Source organism: Caloenas nicobarica, chromosome 12 (genome assembly GCF_036013445.1).
Source record: "Caloenas nicobarica isolate bCalNic1 chromosome 12, bCalNic1.hap1, whole genome shotgun sequence".
In the NCBI taxonomy this organism is placed as follows: domain Eukaryota; kingdom Metazoa; phylum Chordata; class Aves; order Columbiformes; family Columbidae; genus Caloenas; species Caloenas nicobarica.
The window spans coordinates 17,824-35,545 of NC_088256.1; the positions used below are offsets into that span (position 1 = coordinate 17,824).

Consider the following 17,722-nt stretch of genomic DNA (forward strand, 5'->3'; position numbering starts at 1 on the left):
CAACTCCAGCACTAAAGCATGTCCCTAAGAACCTCGTCTATACATAAACACCTCCAGGAATGATGACTCAACCACTTCCCTGGGCAGCCTGCTCACTGCTTCACAAACTTTTCCATGAAGAATGTTTCCTAATTTCAATTCTGAACCTTCTCTGGTACAAGCTGAGGCCATTTCCTCTCATCCTAGCACTCACTGCTCAGGAGAAGACCAACATCCTCCACGCTACAACCTCTTTTTAGACAGCTGTAGAGAGCAAAATGGTCTCCCCTCAGTCTCCTTTTTCTCCAGGCTAAACAGCCATGGGTCCCTAAGCTGCTCCTCAGAAGACTTGTGCTCCAGACACTCAACAGCCTTGTCCCCTCCTCTGCACTCACTCCAGCACCTCAAGGTCTTTCCTATAGTGAGAAGCCCAAAACTGAACTGAGGATTCAAGTTGTGGCCTCACCAGCACCAAGTAACAGAGGATGATCGCTGCCCTCATTCTGCCGACTACACTATTCTTGATGCACACCAGGAGGCCATTGGCCTTTTTGGCCACCTGGGCACACAATGGCTCACGTTCAGCTGCTATCGATCAACACCCCCAGGTCTTTTTCCACCAGGCAGCTTTCCAGCCACTCTTCCCCAAGCCTGTATTGTTGCTGGGGATTGTTATGACCCAAGTGCAGGACCCGGCACTTGGCCTTGTTGAATCTCAGACAACTGGCCTCAGTCAGCCAGCATCCCTCTGTATGGCCTTCCCACCCTCCAACAGATCAACACTCCCACCCAGTTTGGTGTCGTCTGCAGACTTACTAGGGTGCACTTTATCCCTTCATACGGATCATTGGTAAAGAGATTAAACAGAACTGGCTCCAACACTGAGTCCTGGGGAACACCACCTGTGACCGGCTGCCAACTGGATTTGGCTCCATTCACCACAACTCTTTGGGCCTGGCCCTCCAGCCAGTTCTTTACCCACCACAGATACACCATCCAGGCCATGAGCTGCAGCTTCTCCAGGAGAATGCTGTGGGATATGGTGTCAAAGGCTTTACTCAAGTCTAAGTACACAACATCCACAGCCTGTGTGGCGGATTCACTCCCCCACGACAGACTTTCCCTCATCTGCTAAGCCAGTCACCTTATCATAAGAGGAGATCAGGTTGGTCAAGCAGGACCTGCCTTTCATAAAGCCATGCTGATTGGGCCCGATTGCTCATCTCATATGTGTGACCTACCAGTCCCTTTCCCAGCCATGTTCCTGCTGTTGGCCTATCCCCTGCAGAGGCACAAGTGACCTCACAGTCCCCTCCACAGCCATTGGCTTCCTACTGGACTGTGAGTTCCTGGGACACAGCTGAGCACATGACGTCGTACCCAGCCATCACCCTCCTTGTGGTCCAGTGTGTGAGCAGGCAAAACTAAGCTGGTTTCATCAAATTTATCTAATAGATTTCCTATGAAGGGTTTGAGTGGAGAAACGTTCCTCAGAGGAGCTGCTGTATTTGCGCTGGGGCATTTTACATCTCTGCTTCTGCCTCTTTTTTTTTCTTCTTCCTCTGTCTATTCTGACATGAAAGAGCTCTCCAAGAAAAGATTCGTGGAATTCTACAATAATGCGAGTTGGAAGAGACCCCTGAACACCATCTCTGTCCCACTGACCTTTATGGCACGCCAAGGAATAGCTGAAAGCATTTGTGCTCCCTTGGGTTCATCTTACCACATGCACAAAATGGACATGCACACAATGGACATGCACATGATATGTATGTTCACAACTCAGCTATACAATGAAAACATGGACTTTTGGCCTTGTATTTCATAGAATCACAGAATGTCCTGAGTTGGAAGGGACCCACAAGGATCACAGAATCTCAGAATCGCAGAATGCTGGGGATTTAAAGGGACCTCAAAAGATCATCTAGTCCAATTCCCGTGCTGGAGCAGGAACACCCACATGAGGTTACATAGGAACCAGGCGGGTTTTGAATGTCTGCAGAGAAGGAGACTCCACAACCTCCCTGGGCAGCCTGTTCCAGGCCCTGTCACCCTCACTGTGAAGAAGTTTCTTCTCATATTGAAGTGGAACCTCCTGTGTTCCAGGATCATTGAGTCCAACTCCTGTCCTTCCACAGGACAACTTCACAGTTCACACCATGTGTCTGAGGATGTTGCCCCGTTTCTTCTTGATCGCTGTCAGGCTTGGGGCCATGACACCTCCCTGGGGAGCCTGTTCCCGTGTCCAGCAGCCTCTGGGTGAAGAACCTTTTCCTCATGTCCAACTCACCCTCCCGTGGCACATCTTCCTGCCATTCCCTGGGTTCTGTCACTGGTCACAAAGAGAAGAGATCAGTACCTACCCTTCCTTCTCCCCTTGTGAGGAAGCTGTAGCCACCATGAGGTGTCCTTTTAGTCTTTTCTTCAGCTCTGATGGTGAGAAAACCCTTGGTTTGCTTTCTGAATCAGAAAGGAGAAGCCATGACCTCCAGGCAATGGGAAGGGTGATCCTGTCCCTCACACACGGCTCAGGGCTCTTCCTGGGACCATAGGATGTGGGTGTGCAAGGCCGAGGGAAGGACAATGTCACAAACAGTCCTGAGAAATCTTTGTTCATTAAAACTCGTGGAAACATGCTGTAGCAAAATAGGAAATAGTGTGTTTACTTGATAGACTTTGCCTGCCATGTTTACCTGATAAGAAGCCGAGACAAGATAACCAGAAACAAAGAGAGATATACAGCAGTCAACGCCCACATGACGCAAGACACACCGCAAGTTGCACCATAGCACAAGCCTTCAATGTGAGTGGAGAATTACATCCGAAACCTGCAAGAGGACTATAAAAGCCGAAAGGACTAAGTTTGTGTGTGTGTGCACCACCAGAGAGACTGAGGTCTCTAGGCCGCACCCAGCGCTGTCTTTGCTTATCGTAGCCTGCTACTATTTGGCAATAAAATTTTAATTGTTTAAGTTAATTGGAGTCAAAATTTATTACAATTTGGTGCCATGACTCGGATGAAGGACATTCGGTGACAATCCTTCTGAGGGAGGCGCCCCGCTTTTCTTTTTGCGGCCTTAGGAGAATTTTGCCACCATCCTTCACCGACGAACTTGTCTGAACTACAATAAGCAAAGTAAATGCCGGCAGCCCCTTAAACTTTGTGCACGAAGATCCGAGTGAAGACGCAGGACGCGTGAGTATAGGCCGGATTTCCACTCGGGTTGGGGCTGGTTTCCTGGGGTACCACGGCTGAGACATCCAAGTACGGACGAAGTGAGTGTGGACCCTCTAGTAGTGCAGTTCTCGTAGCCCGCGAGGGAGCGAGTCACGAATGAGGGGAGTGCGTGTGAGTGTGCGTGAGGGTACCCTGGAAGATGGGACAGAAGAAAAGCAGACCTTCTAGTCCCATGGGTGGGGATTTGCAAGTGAAGCTCCCACCGATTCCTCAGAATAGCCCACTAGGATTAATGATTAAGCATTGGAATGATTATCCCTCTAGACGGGGTAAAAGAAAAGTAAAAATGATACACTACTGTATGGAAGTTTGGGGAGGAAAAGAAATTCGTAAGGACCATTTATTTTGGCCAGTATTTGGATCCTTTGAGGATTGGATTTGCCAAGCTCTAAATCTCTATGTTAACTCAAAGGAACCGTTTAGCCAGGAGGAAAGTGATTATGCACGCTTATGGATAGGGTCAGAAACAAGGATCAATTTATATCCGCTAAAAGAAAAGGGGGATGAAAATCATGGTAAACCAAAAAAAAGGCGACATGAGGAAGAAATTCCTGTGACACCCCCACCTTATGTGCCGCCGCCACCACCCCCAATACCTGACCCTAGTCCAAGTGCTCCCCCATTGGCACCGAATCTGGAAGAAATAGACCACGACCAGTCCACAGGACCTGTCACGCGCAGTAAGGCCAGAAAACAACAACAAGTGACAGGACAATTATACCCGTTGCGGGAAATCGCGATGGGAGGCCCACAAGTAGGAATGGGATATGTGACGGTACCTTTAAATTCCGGAGACGTTAGAGATTTTAAAAAGGAAATGGGAAACCTGTTAGAAGACCCATTAGGAGTCTCAGAGCGGGTTGACCAATTCCTAGGGCCTAATATATATACATGGGATGAACTACAGGCGATCATAGGAATACTATTTACGGCCGAAGAAAGGGGGATGATCTGTAGAGCTGGAATGCGACTCTGGGATGAACAACATCAAGAGGGTCCTGCAGCAGACACTAAATGGCCGCTGCAAAAACCAGAATGGGATAATCAAAACCCGGTACATAGAGGTCATATGCAAGACCTGCGGACGATACTAGTCCAAGGTATTAGAGAATCCATGCCGAGGGGACAAAATATTGGAAAAGTATTTGGTATGCATCAAAAAAAGGATGAAACACCCACAGAATGGCTAGAGCGCCTAAGAAAAAACTTGCAGTTTTATTCGGGATTAGATCCTGGTTCCCCCGTGGGGGAAGCATTGTTAAAAACACAATTTGTAGCAAAATCTTGGACAGACATTAGAAAGAAATTGGAAAAGCTTGAGGACTGGCAAAATCGCGGGTTAGATGAGTTATTGAGAGAAGCCCAGAAGGTATATGTAAGGAGAGAAGATGAAAAGGAGCGAAAGACAGTACGAATGATGGTTGCGGCAGTAAGAGAGACTACAGCCCAACAACAGCACAAACCTCGCGAACAAAGAACACAATATAAAGGACCTGGTCCCAAAACAAGACCTATAAGCAATGAGACCGTGATGGAGCGGGGAGAGTTGAGAGAGTGTTTTTATTGTGGAAAGAAAGGGCACATAAAACGGAACTGTAGACAGAAAATTGCGGATGAAAAGATGTTTAAAGCAGAATGGGGGTGTCAGGGGCTCTTTTTGCTGGGGACCCAGAAGGGAACAGAGCCCTTGATAAAATTAAAAGTGGGCCCCCAGCAGCAGGAAATTGAATTTCTTGTCGATTCCGGAGTGGAGCGATCTACCATACAAGCCCTACCTAAGGGATGTAAAATATCCTCTGACACTATGCAAGTAATTGGGGCAAAAGGGGAGCCATTTCGTGTTCCCATTATAAAAAGGGTAGTTATTGAAACAGACTCCAAGATAGGAGTGGGAAATTTACTCCTAGTCCCAGAAGCTGAATATAACCTTTTGGGGCGAGACTTAATAATTGAATTAGGTATCAATCTAGAAGTGGTAGGAAAGGAAATTCAAATAAGATTATGTCCTCTTAAAGAAGAAGATGAGAATAAAATCAATCCCGAAGTATGGTATATGGAGGACTCAGTAGGGAAACTAGAAATAACGCCCTTTAAAGTTAAAATCTCCAATCCAGAAACACCTGTTCGGGTGAAGCAATATGCAATATCAGAAGAAGGCCGAAGGGGACTAAAACCAGAAATAGAGAGATTGTTAAAAAAAGGCTTACTTGAACCTTGTATGTCCCCTTTTAACACCCCCATTTTGCCTGTAAAAAAGAAAGACGGAAAGTGGAGACTAGTACATGACCTAAGGGAGATAAACAAAAGAACAATAAGTCGGTTTCCTGTAGTAGCTAACCCGTATACCCTTCTGAGTCATCTCAGTTCGGATGATAAATGGTATAGTGTAATAGACTTAAAGGACGCGTTCTGGGCCTGCCCATTAGACGAGGAAAGTCGAAATTATTTCGCTTTTGAGTGGGAGGATCCGGATACTCATAGAAAACAACAACTACGATGGACAGTCCTTCCCCAGGTATTTACAGAATCACCTAACTTATTTGGACAGGCCTTAGAGCAAATTCTACAGGAATATGAACGTAATCCTAAAGTAGTATTAGTACAGTATGTGGATGACCTATTGCTGGCGGGCCAAGAGGAAGAGATGGTTAGACAAGAGAGTATAAAATTACTAAATTTCCTTAGTCTACAAGGACTCAAGGTATCAAAAATGAAACTCCAGTTTGTAGAACAAGAAGTTAAATATTTGGGGCACTATTTAAATAAGGGAACCAAGCATTTAGACCCAGAGAGAGTAAAGGGAATCTTAACATTGCAAGCTCCAAAATCTAAGAGACAGATCAGACAAATATTGGGATTAACTGGATACTGCAGGCATTGGATTGAAAATTATACAAAGAAAGTAAAGTTTTTATATGAAAAATTAACACAAGAAAACTTAGTACAATGGACAAAACAAGATGAAGACCAATTAGAAAGTATAAAAAAGGAACTGATAAGTGCCCCTGTATTAAGTTTACCTGACATGCGAAAACCGTTCTATTTGTTTACTAACGTGGACACAGGGACTGCATATGGAATTTTAGCACAGGAGTGGGCTGGGCGAAAAAAAACGGTAGCTTACCTGTCTAAATTGTTAGACCCTGTTAGTAGGGGTTGGCCTACATGCTTACAAGCAATTGTATCAACCGCTTTGTTAGTAGAAGAAGCGCAGAAAATAACATTCGGAGGAAAATTACATCTATTAACGCCACATAACATATGAGGGGTTCTTCAACAAAAGTCTGACAAGTGGATAACAGATTCTAGGTTACTAAAATATGAAAGCATCCTAATTGAATCCCCGAAATTAATTTTGGAAAGCACTTCTTTGCAGAACCCTGTGCAATTTTTATACGGAGAACCTAGCAAGGAATTAACACATGATTGCTTGCGGGTAATTGAAGAGCAAACCAAAATAAGGCCTGATCTAGAAGAGGAAGAACTATCAGAGGGAGAAAGATTATTTGTAGATGGTTCTTCCCGAGTTGTTGAAGGGAAGCGTAAATCAGGATACGCGATAATAAATGGGAAAACAAATGAAGTTTTAGAGTCGGGACCACTGAACCCCGGATGGTCCGCACAGGCGTGCAAGTTATATGCGATTTTAAGGGCTTTACAATTGATTGGCACAGGTAGTGGGACCATATACACAGACTCAAAATATGCATTCGGAGTAGTACACACGTTTGGCAAAATATGGGAAGAACGAGGGCTGATAAATTCACAAGGGAAAAATCTAATACATCAAGGATTGATTATACAGATTTTACAGGAAATAAGAAAACCTAAAGAAATAGCAGTGGTACATGTGAAAGGACATCAGAAAGGCTTAAATCGGATCGTGAGAGGAAACAATCTTGCGGATGAAGAGGCGAAAAGAGCAGCCTTATTAAGTCTTAAAGGATTAGACTATGGGATCCCAGACCCAAAAGAACTAAGAAAAGACTGCCCAAATTGTGGGCAAGAGACGATGCGGGAAAACAACTACCCTTGCTATGAGTGCTGGAAAGAGTTTAATGTAGATGCCATTCCATGCACCTGCTTAGGCCTAAGGAATAAATGGTGTCCTAGTCACCCGGGTATATATGTTTTTAGCGCTATGGAGCAAGAAAAACTTGTCAAATTAGGAGCAAAGCAGCAAGGCGAACATTGGAAACTAGAGGATGGGAGGGAAGTAGTTCCAAAAGTAACTGCACTCAGTATAATGAATAGATTAGATGATATTACACATTGGGGAACACAAGCACTAGTAGATCAATTTGCTGCAAAGTATGCCTGCATAGGAGCATATAATGTAGCAAAACGGGTTGTTGAAATGTGCCTCACCTGTCAGAGGGTGAATAAACAACAAATGAGGAAACGAGTTCCTGGTGGGAGGGAACTCGCATACCGACCATTTTCAAAGATACAAATCGATTTCACAGATCTACCTAAGGTCGGACGCTACCGCTATTTGTTGGTGATAGTAGACCATCTCACGCACTTTGTGGAAGCATTTCCAACAGCTAGAGCTACTGCTCGCACAGTAGTAAAAATATTGTTAGAGGAAATAATTCCCCGATATGGAATAATTGAAGCCATAGATTCTGATCGAGGCCCGCACTTTGCATCAAAAATAGTTACGGAAACTTTCCAAGCATTAGGTACCAATTGGCAATATCATACCCCGTGGCATCCACAAAGTTCGGGAAGGGTAGAACGAATGAATGGAGAAATAAAGAAACAACTTACAAAACTAATGATAGAGACTAAAATGTCATGGGTAAGGTGTCTGCCCTTAGCATTATTAAATATAAGAACGCAGCCGAGAACTGACCTTGGAATCTCACCGTTTGAGATGTTATATGGTATGCCTTATGATTTAGAAATGCCACAGGAACACCCAGAGATAAAGGACTTTCAGATAAGAAATTATCTAATACAGTTACTAAAAAGGAGAGAATACCTTTGGAAAAAGGGATTAGTAGCACAACGTCCGCCCCTAAACATAAAAATACATACTCTAGAGCCCAGAGATAGAGTACTTATAAAAACCTGGAAGGAGGCATCACTAACCCCTCAATGGGAGGGACCTTATGTTGTTTTACTTACTACAGAAACAGCTATTCGAACTGCCGAGAAGGGGTGGACGCATGCCAGTCGAGTAAAAGGCCCGATCAAGATAGACACATGGACTGCAGAATCTACGGATGACCCTTTAAGGGTCAAACTGAAAAGACAATAAATGAACCTGGAACTGCCAACCTGCATCGTGCAAGTACAGAAAAATGATAAAACTGAATATAAATACCCCATTTGTACAGATTATAGAGTTAGATGTAATAACATAAGTTGTAATTGTTATCCTTTTGTATGTTTCAAATGCATAGTATGTCAGGAAAATTGGTGGTCGCATTGCCCAGATGGTGTCCCTCCTCGTGGAACTTGTGATCAGTGTTATTACACTGAACAGAAAAATACTAAATTGGCATTAAAATTTAAAGTCTCACAAGGGGAAATAGAAATCGGAGATCCTAGTTGGTGGAACATATATGTCTATGGAATTCGGCCCGAACGATTTTGTTTTCACCCTAATGAACCGACTCCTCTAAAAGTGTATATAATAAGGGTGTGCTGCTGAATCATTGTAAAGGGAATAACGTGTTACTTTCCCTTAGTGAAAAGCCGCAACTGGGAAACTTATAAGCAACGGTGCAGTCACCGGAAAAATTCGGGGCCCTCTGAAGAATATTCTTGCTGCCAAGAAGATGGCTTACCCTGTGGCTCGAAGCAACCGAGTAGACGGGCGAGGCAGAGGGATAACTCGAAGTGGGGGCAAAAACCCGAATGGAGTTGTGCGGCAGTATTGGCAGAACTACCCCAATGTTAGACAACACAATAAATTGCAAAACGAAAGCAAGCAAAACCTGGGCAAATGCAACCCCATCTGGTATACTATGTTAATATTTTTGCTAATGGCAAGCAATGGAGAAACAGCACATAGACCATACAAATGGACTCTAATCCAAGTAGAAGAAGGTCGGGTAATTAAAGAAAACATTACAGTAGGAGCCCCTAGCTTTTCTGCTTCCCTTTGTCAACTAGCGCCTATACAACCATGTTTAAACCTATTGGCCTATTACTTGTGTCCCTCTTCTAATCCAGGAAAGAGTTATTGTAACTATCCTAATGAATATTATTGTGCTTATTGGGGTTGTGAAACTATCACCTCTGATTGGAAACCTCCCGTGCAGGATAAGTTTTTAATTACAACTTGGGGACCTCCGGGATGTGACCCTCCCCAACGCGATTGGTCAGGAGGAATAACAAAGATCGGTAACTGCACGCACTTAACACTCACAGTTTTACAGCCAGAAAATCAAGGATGGCTGTTAGGAAAGATTTGGGGAATCAGATATAAAGAACCAGGGAGGGATCGAGGAAGGCTCATAAAGATACAGAAGGAGCCTGCACCCACAGATAAAGCCCAATCAATGGGTCCTAATATAATAGTGAATGAAGAACTAACGAAGGAAGAATTAGGTATGAGTAAAAACAAAACAAATAAGCTTGAGAACATGCAAGGCTCTGATACTAATGAAAATTCACTCTGGATGCTAATGAATGCAAGTTATCAGGTTATTAACAGAACATATCCGAATTTAACGACAGAATGTTGGTTGTGTTTTAATCCAAAACCACCCTACTTTGAGGCCATTGGGATTGAGGCAACACCTAGACTTGTAAACGGAACAAATCCTAGCCTTTGTAAATGGAATAATGAAACCCAAGGAATTTCGTTGCAGCAGGTACAGGGTAACGGAGTATGCATAGGTAAGGTAACTGCCGAAAAACAACACCTATGCACAAATAAAACACGTTCCGGCCAGTGGATACGAAGAGTCCGAAAGCCTGGCGATTGGATAATACCGGCTAATAATTCCAAGTGGATATGTTCAAAAAGTGGACTCACGCCCTGCGTTTCTTGGAATCGCATAAAGCAGTTAAAAGAATTTTGTATACAGATAATAGTGATTCCAAAAATTACTTATCACCCAAAAGGATACGAAGAAACCGTAGTAACACATCAATTGGCAAAAAGAGAACCAGTTACTGCTGTAACCGTGGGCACTCTGATAGCCCTTAGTGCAGCGGGCGCAGGAACTGGTATCGCCTCAATAGTGAATCAGAACCACCAATTTGCAGCGCTGAGAGTAGCTGTTGATGAAGACCTGTTAAGAATAGAACAATCCATAAGTGCATTAGAAAAATCAGTAAGATCTCTATCCGAAGTGGTCTTACAAAACCGAAGAGAGTTAGACCTATTGTTTCTTAAAGAGGGAGGGCTTTGTGCAGCTTTAAAAGAAGAGTGTTGCATATATGCTGATCACACGGGACTAGTGAGGGATACGATGAGTAAACTTAGGGAAAATATAGAAAAACAAAAAAGAGAATACGAATCTCATCTGAGCTGGTATGAAAGCTGGTTTAGACAATCACCCTGGCTTACTACCCTTTTATCCTCAATAGCAGGGCCGCTGATCCTTTTAGTCATGGTATTAACATTTGGACCATGCATCCTGAATAAAATAATAGCGATCGTGAAAGGCAGGCTGGAAGCTGCCCATTTGTTATTGATTAAAGCGAAATATGAAAAATTATGTGACCGAAATGACACTGAATTACTAGTATTAAGTAATCAAGAATTACAACGTTTTAACGAACAAAATGGGTAAAAAAAAAAAAAAGGGGGAAATTGTCACAAACAGTCCTGAGAAATCTTTGTTCATTAAAACTCGTGGAAACATGCTGTAGCAAAATAGGAAATAGTGTGTTTACTTGATAGACTTTGCCTGCCATGTTTACCTGATAAGAAGCCGAGACAAGATAACCAGAAACAAAGAGAGATATACAGCAGTCAACGCCCACATGACGCAAGACACACCGCAAGTTGCACCATAGCACAAGCCTTCAATGTGAGTGGAGAATTACATCCGAAACCTGCAAGAGGACTATAAAAGCCGAAAGGACTAAGTTTGTGTGTGCGTGCACCACCAGAGAGACTGAGGTCTCTAGGCCGCACCCAGCGCTGTCTTTGCTTATCGTAGCCTGCTACTATTTGGCAATAAAATTTTAATTGTTTAAGTTAATTGGAGTCAAAATTTATTACAGACAACACTGATACAACAACTTCCAGCTTCCCCATGGGGCTGCAAGGAGGCAACAAGGCCCCAGTGCCATGAGGACAACATGCCTTCTCATAGGCCTCAGTGGCAGAGACAACTGCCATGGCCAAGGGGACTGAGACCTGGGTTCTGTTGGTCCCTTCCAGCCTCACCAGTGCCCTTTGCCATCTCCACCACAGGCTGTTCTACACGGTCCTATACCTGCGCCTCTTTCCCTGCAGGCTGCAGACACCCATCTCGCTTCCCCACCTGCTCTCACCTCAGCATTTCTGTATCTTCACTGATGTGTCTGCACCCTCACTGGCTGTTCTTTGGAACACAAACCATGGGCTGATCCAGCTCCCTCGGGGTGACCTCTTGCACCACAGCACTGCACTTCCAGTGACATTTCTTCCTCCTGATATCCATTCTCTACATTCTAATTTGCACTTTGTGACTTTTTTTTTCTCTCTCCTGCTTTTTCACTCTACCAAGGAAAGCTCAGCCATCTCAGAAAATGGTCTTCATGCAGGGAAACCAACCCATTAGGCTTCTTGAGGTCTTCTACCTGACCAGAGAGAAGTAACCTCACCATGATATTCTAAATCCCAGGACTGCTGCTGGCCTTTCAGCTTCTCTGATAGACACAGCCATGTCCCAGCTGCTGTCGCGTCATGTTCCCAGGTGGAATGGACATGACAACCCACCTCCAAGGTCTCTTCCTGGGTAGGGCCTGTGGGTACTTAGGCAGAGATACCTTCACAGCGCTATTCCTACTGCTGGGCTGTCACCTTCAGAGACAGAACTGACCTCACTGTCCCTTTCACAGCCAAAGTCTCTGAACTCAATTATGAGTTTCTGAGACACAAGTGACCTCATAATCCCACACCCACCCATCACCCTCCTTATGGGCCAGGACCTGACTAGATAAAAGTATGCTTGTGTTACCAAATTGATCAAATCTATTTCCTACTAAAGATCCAAGGGGAGAAGCATTCTTTAGAGGAATGTGAAATGTTGACACCTTTTCTATGTCCTCCCCTGCCTATTTTATTTTTTTATTTTTTTCCTTCTTCCTGGTGGCTAATTACAAATTCGCTACCCGAAGTGCAAAGCCAATCCCACACCCAGAGATGAGATATTGTTTATTACAGAGTTGTGCAAGTCTGGCTGCTGGAATGAAACCAGCACATCAGATAGAGATGGAACAGCCATTATATATAACATCTTATCCCTACATTCAGACCCTCATGCAGTCCTAAAGAGCCAAGTGATTACACATTGGCCTATTGGTTACCTAATTATTTTATCACCACACATGCTTGTTGAGGAAGGGTCCTGGGCTGAGCCTGGGTCTCCCATCCTAGGGATGTGTATTTTAGTATTATAATGAACGTATAGTGAGAAAAGTTCAGCTAAAGGACACTTTATGTAACAGTCTTGAGATAGATGTTAAAACAAGACTCAACTAATTGTGCAGGCTCCAGAGTGTCTGCACTGCAATGACCGTGGTCTTTGCAGGTTGTGATTAGGTGTTTTAAAAGTCACTTTTATCTTTGTTAGAGGAGCAGACTGACCAAAACTGAGAGGATTTACATATTTTAGGTTAGCAATTGCAGGCAAGATTCATTCTTTTAACTGGTAAGGACTACTTATTCTGTCTTCAAACACCACTGCAAGGGAAAGATTCATTGAATCATAGAATAACTCAGGCTTGAAGAGAGCCCTGGACACCATCTTGTCTGACTCTCCTGCTCAAGGCAAGGTCAGCCAGGTGAGGTTGTTCTAGGCCTCTGTCCAGCTTTGCATCATCCACAAAGGAGCTGAAAATGTGCTCCGTGACATGATGCATGGGGAGAATAAAGACGTTCAACAGTGTTGGCCAAAGTACTCATCACTGAGGGATGCCGCTAGAAACTAGTTAAACACAGGACTTTGTACCACTGATGATATTTGGGCTTGGTCATCCAGCTACCTTCCCACCCATCATAACATGCACATCTTCATCCCAGATCTCACCAATCTGCTCTAAGGCCACACCAGGAGACCATGTCTGGGGCCTTGCAAAACTCCATGTACACAACATGCCTTTCTTTCCCCTGCCCATTTGGGGTCAGCAATCCCTTCCTTGTCCTTCGACTGATGGCTGCAGAAGAATGTGACCTGTTCCTCTCCCAGGGACAGACATAGGCTGTCCAGCCTGTAATTCTCCGAGTTCTCCTTCCTGCCATTCTAGAAGATGGGTTTGACGTCTGCCTTTCTGAGGGACCTCTGAACCTCTCTGATTACTCTGGCACTTTTGAGACCACAATCCAGAATTTCCCACTGGGAAAGAGGGGCAGGTGTAGGACTGTGTGATGGAGATGGCAAAGGTGACATAGCAGGCAGGAGCACTTGCAATGAGCCTGTTCAAGGGAGCTGAGCTTGTTCAAGGGAGCTCACCGGGCCACTGGGGTTTGTCCCTGGAGTAACACACAGAAATACCAGGGTTCTGTAAGGCATCCACATCTGAGCTGGTCTCGTGAACTCTTAAAATGCGTTGAGATATTCAGGGTCAGACACTTTACTTTTACACAGAGAGGCAGAAGTCACAGTGTCTCTCTGGGCTCCTGTTCCTGTTCCCAAAGGATGGGAGGCACCTCATCCCTGTGGTGTGTTGCCATGTTCTGCATTCATCTTTGACGTCCTTCATCATTAGGAATGGACATTGTTTCAAGGAAGCACATCACAGTGCTGCATTCTGGTGGTTTCCTGTCGGATATTAGTCCCAACATGATGTGATCTCAATAAACTGTCTGTCTCACAGGCCTTCATGGAACCCCAAGGAATAGCTGATGGTGTTTGTGCTGACTCGGGTTCATGTCACCTCTCGTACATGATGTGCATTCTCACATCTCATCTGTACAATGCAAACATGGACAGCTGAAATACTCATTCATTGTAATTCCATGGAGGGATGAAGAACTCTGAGCTGGGGTGAGTGGTTAGGGCTCAAAAAGATGGTTGTGAAGGGCCAGTCCATGACGATGCCCTGGAGCAGCTTCTGCTCGGTGTCCAGTGCACACGGGCACAGCCCAGACCCTGTTCTGCTGGTCCTGCAGGTCTCTGGCAGGACACCTGGCTGTAAGAGGACACTGCTGTGTGCCCAGCCCTGCACACACACACTGTTTAGCTGTACACTGGTGTTTCATCTCTGGGCCACTTTTGTGGGCATGTTCTTGAGAGAATATTTGGAAGAAGACCTAAATCTTTAGGGCCTGCCCATAGGAGATCACCTTTCTTTCTGGAGAGGCTGTTGTGAGGCCAGCTCTGTCACACAAGTGCCCATTGCCTGTCCCTGCCTGCGCTCACAGGACTGACACACAGCAGGACGGTGACCAAGCTGCCAGAGCACTCAGGCCTTGCACCAACACAAGGGATGAGAAGGGGAGTGTGGGAGTGGAATGAGAGCAGCTCTGGAAGGCCAAGCGCTGATGCTCTCTGGCAGTGCTGTCATGCTGGACTCTTTTCCCCTCCTCCCATGCACACAGGAACTGTCCCAGCAGCTCCAAATAGGCCTTGGTGAAAGGATCCCATGAAAAAGAGTCACTACAGGGCTCTTTATTTTGTTTAAATACACAAAGAGCATGGCCAGTGGTTATAAAAGAAAAGCAGACAGTGAATCTGAAACGGGATGGCAACATTATCGCAATAAAAAAACGCCAACAACAAAATAGCGAGATGACAGGATGGGCATGTAATTAGTTTCATTCAAACTCCTATGTAGAGGCAGATGGGCAGTCTGTTGCTTCAGAAAAGACTAAGGTAAGAGTTTCCACAGGGCATCCTTGAGCTGCTTGTTCCTCATGCTGTAGATGAGTGGATTCACTGCTGGAGGTACCACTGAGTAGAGAAGAGAATCCACCAGATCCAGCGATGGGGAGGAGATGGAGGGGGGCTTCAGGTGAGCAAACATGACAGTGCTGACATAGAGGGAGACCACGGCCAGGTGAGGGAGACACGTGGAAAAGGTTTTGTGCCGTCCCTGCTCAGAGGGGATCCTCAGCACAGCCCTGAAGATCTGCACATAGGACACCACGATGAACAAAAAACATCCAAATCCTATTAAGAAACTAAACACAAGAAGCCCAAGTTCCCTGAGGTAGGAGTCTGAGCAGGAGAGCTTGAGGACCTGGGGGATTTCACAGAAGTGGTCCAGGGCATTGGCCACATTGCAGAGTGGCAGTGAAAATGTATTGGCCGTGTGCAGCAGAGCATTGAGAAACCCACTGCCCCAGGCAGCTGCTGCCATGTGGACACAAGCTCTGCTGCCCAGGAGAGTCCTGTAGTGCAGGGGTTTGCAGATGGCAACATAGCGGTCGTAGGACATGACGGTTAGCAGATACATCTCTGCTGAAATGAAAAAGACAAAGCAAAAGACTTGAACAGCACATCCCATATAAGAAATGGCCCTGGTGTCCCAGAGGGAATTGGCCATGGACGTGGGGAGAATGGTGGAGATGGAGCCCAGGTCAAGGAAGGCGAGGCTGAGGAGGAAGAAGTACATGGGGGTGTGGAGGTGCTGGTCACAGGCTATGGTGGTGATGATGAGGCCGTTGCCCAGGAGGGTAGCCAGGTAGATGCACAGGAAGAGCCAGAAGTGCAAGAGCTGCAGCTCCCGTGTGTCTGTGAATGCCAGGAGGAAGAACTGGGTGATGGAGCTGCTGTTGCACATTTGCTCTGCCTGTGAACATGAAGACCTGTCATAAGAGGAGAAGACAGTGACAAGGTAGGGGGGACTTCTCTGAGCAAAATAAACATGCCATTTCTCATGAAAAACCTCAACCCTGAAGGAGGTATGTGCCAGCTAATTCTCCTTTTCTACAAAATGACAAACATGGGTCATTACAGCTTAAAATGCAGCTTGGGCATCTAGTTTCCATGAGTGCACCTCTGGGGCAAGACGCCCTGGTTTGGTGTCAGAACTGAAATGGACCCCCATTCCCACCCCAACCCCAGAGAGTAAGAGCAGCAGAGACAGGTGGAGAAACAGGGAAGAACACTGCAGTGCTCCTGAAAAATAAACTGAGGACAGAAAGGCAGACGCGTATGATGTGAACCCTTCTTACCTGGCTGTGCTGCTGCCACTCACATGATGACACTGTAGAGCAAGTACTTTTAGCACCTTTTTTGTGTACCACGTTCCAGAAACCCTTCACCTGGAGGTCCAGCTGCTGAGGTGGAGACTCGTGACCTGGACCCCATGGCTTTGGGGCAGAGGCTCTGCTGGGGAGGGGAGGAGACCAGGGGGTTGCACTGGGAAATGTATCTGCACTGCAGGGGAGGGCAGGGGGGTTCCTGAATCTTCTCTCCAGCATTTCTGGTCACAGCTCCCTCTCCCTGCCCATGTCTCTGCTGCCTGGAGCTGTCCCTGCTGGCAGCTGTTTCTCTGTCCCTGAATCTGCTCCCCGTCAGTGTCACATACCCCGTCCCCCATGCTCAGCTCTGTCCTGCTCACACCTCATGGCACCGGGCACTGCCCAAGGGCAGCTCTGTGTGTGCAGGGACTCAGCAGCAGCTCTGACAAGTCCTAACAAGCACTGGGGTCTTAGCACCTTCTCCAGGACAGAGAAATAAATTCCCATGTCCCACTGCCCACCCAGACAACCAAGAGTGGAAAAAACTCAAAACTTAAAATTACCCCTATCAGAGAAATACTTCCTCAGTTTCCTTCAGAAGGAATCTCTGCAAATGTCCTGGGGGTGAGCTGGAGCTGTGAGCTGTCCTGACTCGCGCAGTTCCCTCTCAACAACAGAAGGACCCTGCCCTGCCGGGGGTCGCTCCTTCCTCCAACAGCTTCTCCCTCAGTGTTGTTGGGATCTCCCCAGTCAGGCTGAGTGGTGACCCTCGCAGGTGGCAGAGTTCCTGCAGGGACCCTGCTCTGCAGGACAGCACTGGGCACCCCTGGGTGCTCACCCGGCTTCACACCCTGCAGCTGGGAGAAAGCAGCTGTCGTGCCCTGTCCATGCAGGGAATCCCTGCTGAGGAGCACATCCTTCTCCTCCACACTAGCCATGGGATGTGCCAGCTCTGGGAGATAATTGCAGGATCCTTATCAGCACCACACTTCACCCAGACACTTACTGTGTTAACGACTGTGAAGATTTCCCTTAGAGCGATCTCTCAGCATCCTCCACCCCAGACTGCGTTTACCCCTCTCTGCCTGGCTCCTCTCCCCTCGGTGCTGCAGGCAGAGCCCTCAGACCTGCTGCGCTTTGCAGAGGAGCTGCTCCTGGGCAGAGCTGTCTCTCTGCAGCGCTGCCGCTTGCCATGAGCTCCC

General features: G+C 46.1%; 1 protein-coding gene across 1 annotated transcript; it reads right to left on the reverse strand.

Moving 5' to 3' along the window:
- Positions 1 to 15,202: 15,202 nt before the first annotated feature.
- LOC135993646 (olfactory receptor 14C36-like) lies at positions 15,203 to 16,117 on the reverse strand. The gene is made up of 2 exons (XM_065643658.1): positions 15,707 to 16,117; positions 15,203 to 15,574 (listed from the first exon to the last, which is right to left on the reverse strand). Exons 1-2 carry the CDS (start codon positions 16,115 to 16,117, stop codon positions 15,203 to 15,205), a joined length of 783 nt encoding a protein of 260 aa, XP_065499730.1.
- Between the last annotated feature and the right edge of the window lie 1,605 nt (positions 16,118 to 17,722).

What these genes read in the sequence shown, in the direction of transcription:
- LOC135993646 (XM_065643658.1), bottom strand. Translation starts at nt 16,117, where the DNA reads ATGTGCAACAGCAGCTCCATCACCCAGTTCTTCCTCCTGGCATTCACA. An exon ending in GGACTCTCCTGGGCAGCAGA is followed by an intron (nt 15,575 to 15,706) that starts GCTTGTGTCCAC and finishes GAAATCCCCCAG; the next exon opens with GTCCTCAAGCTCTCCTGCTC.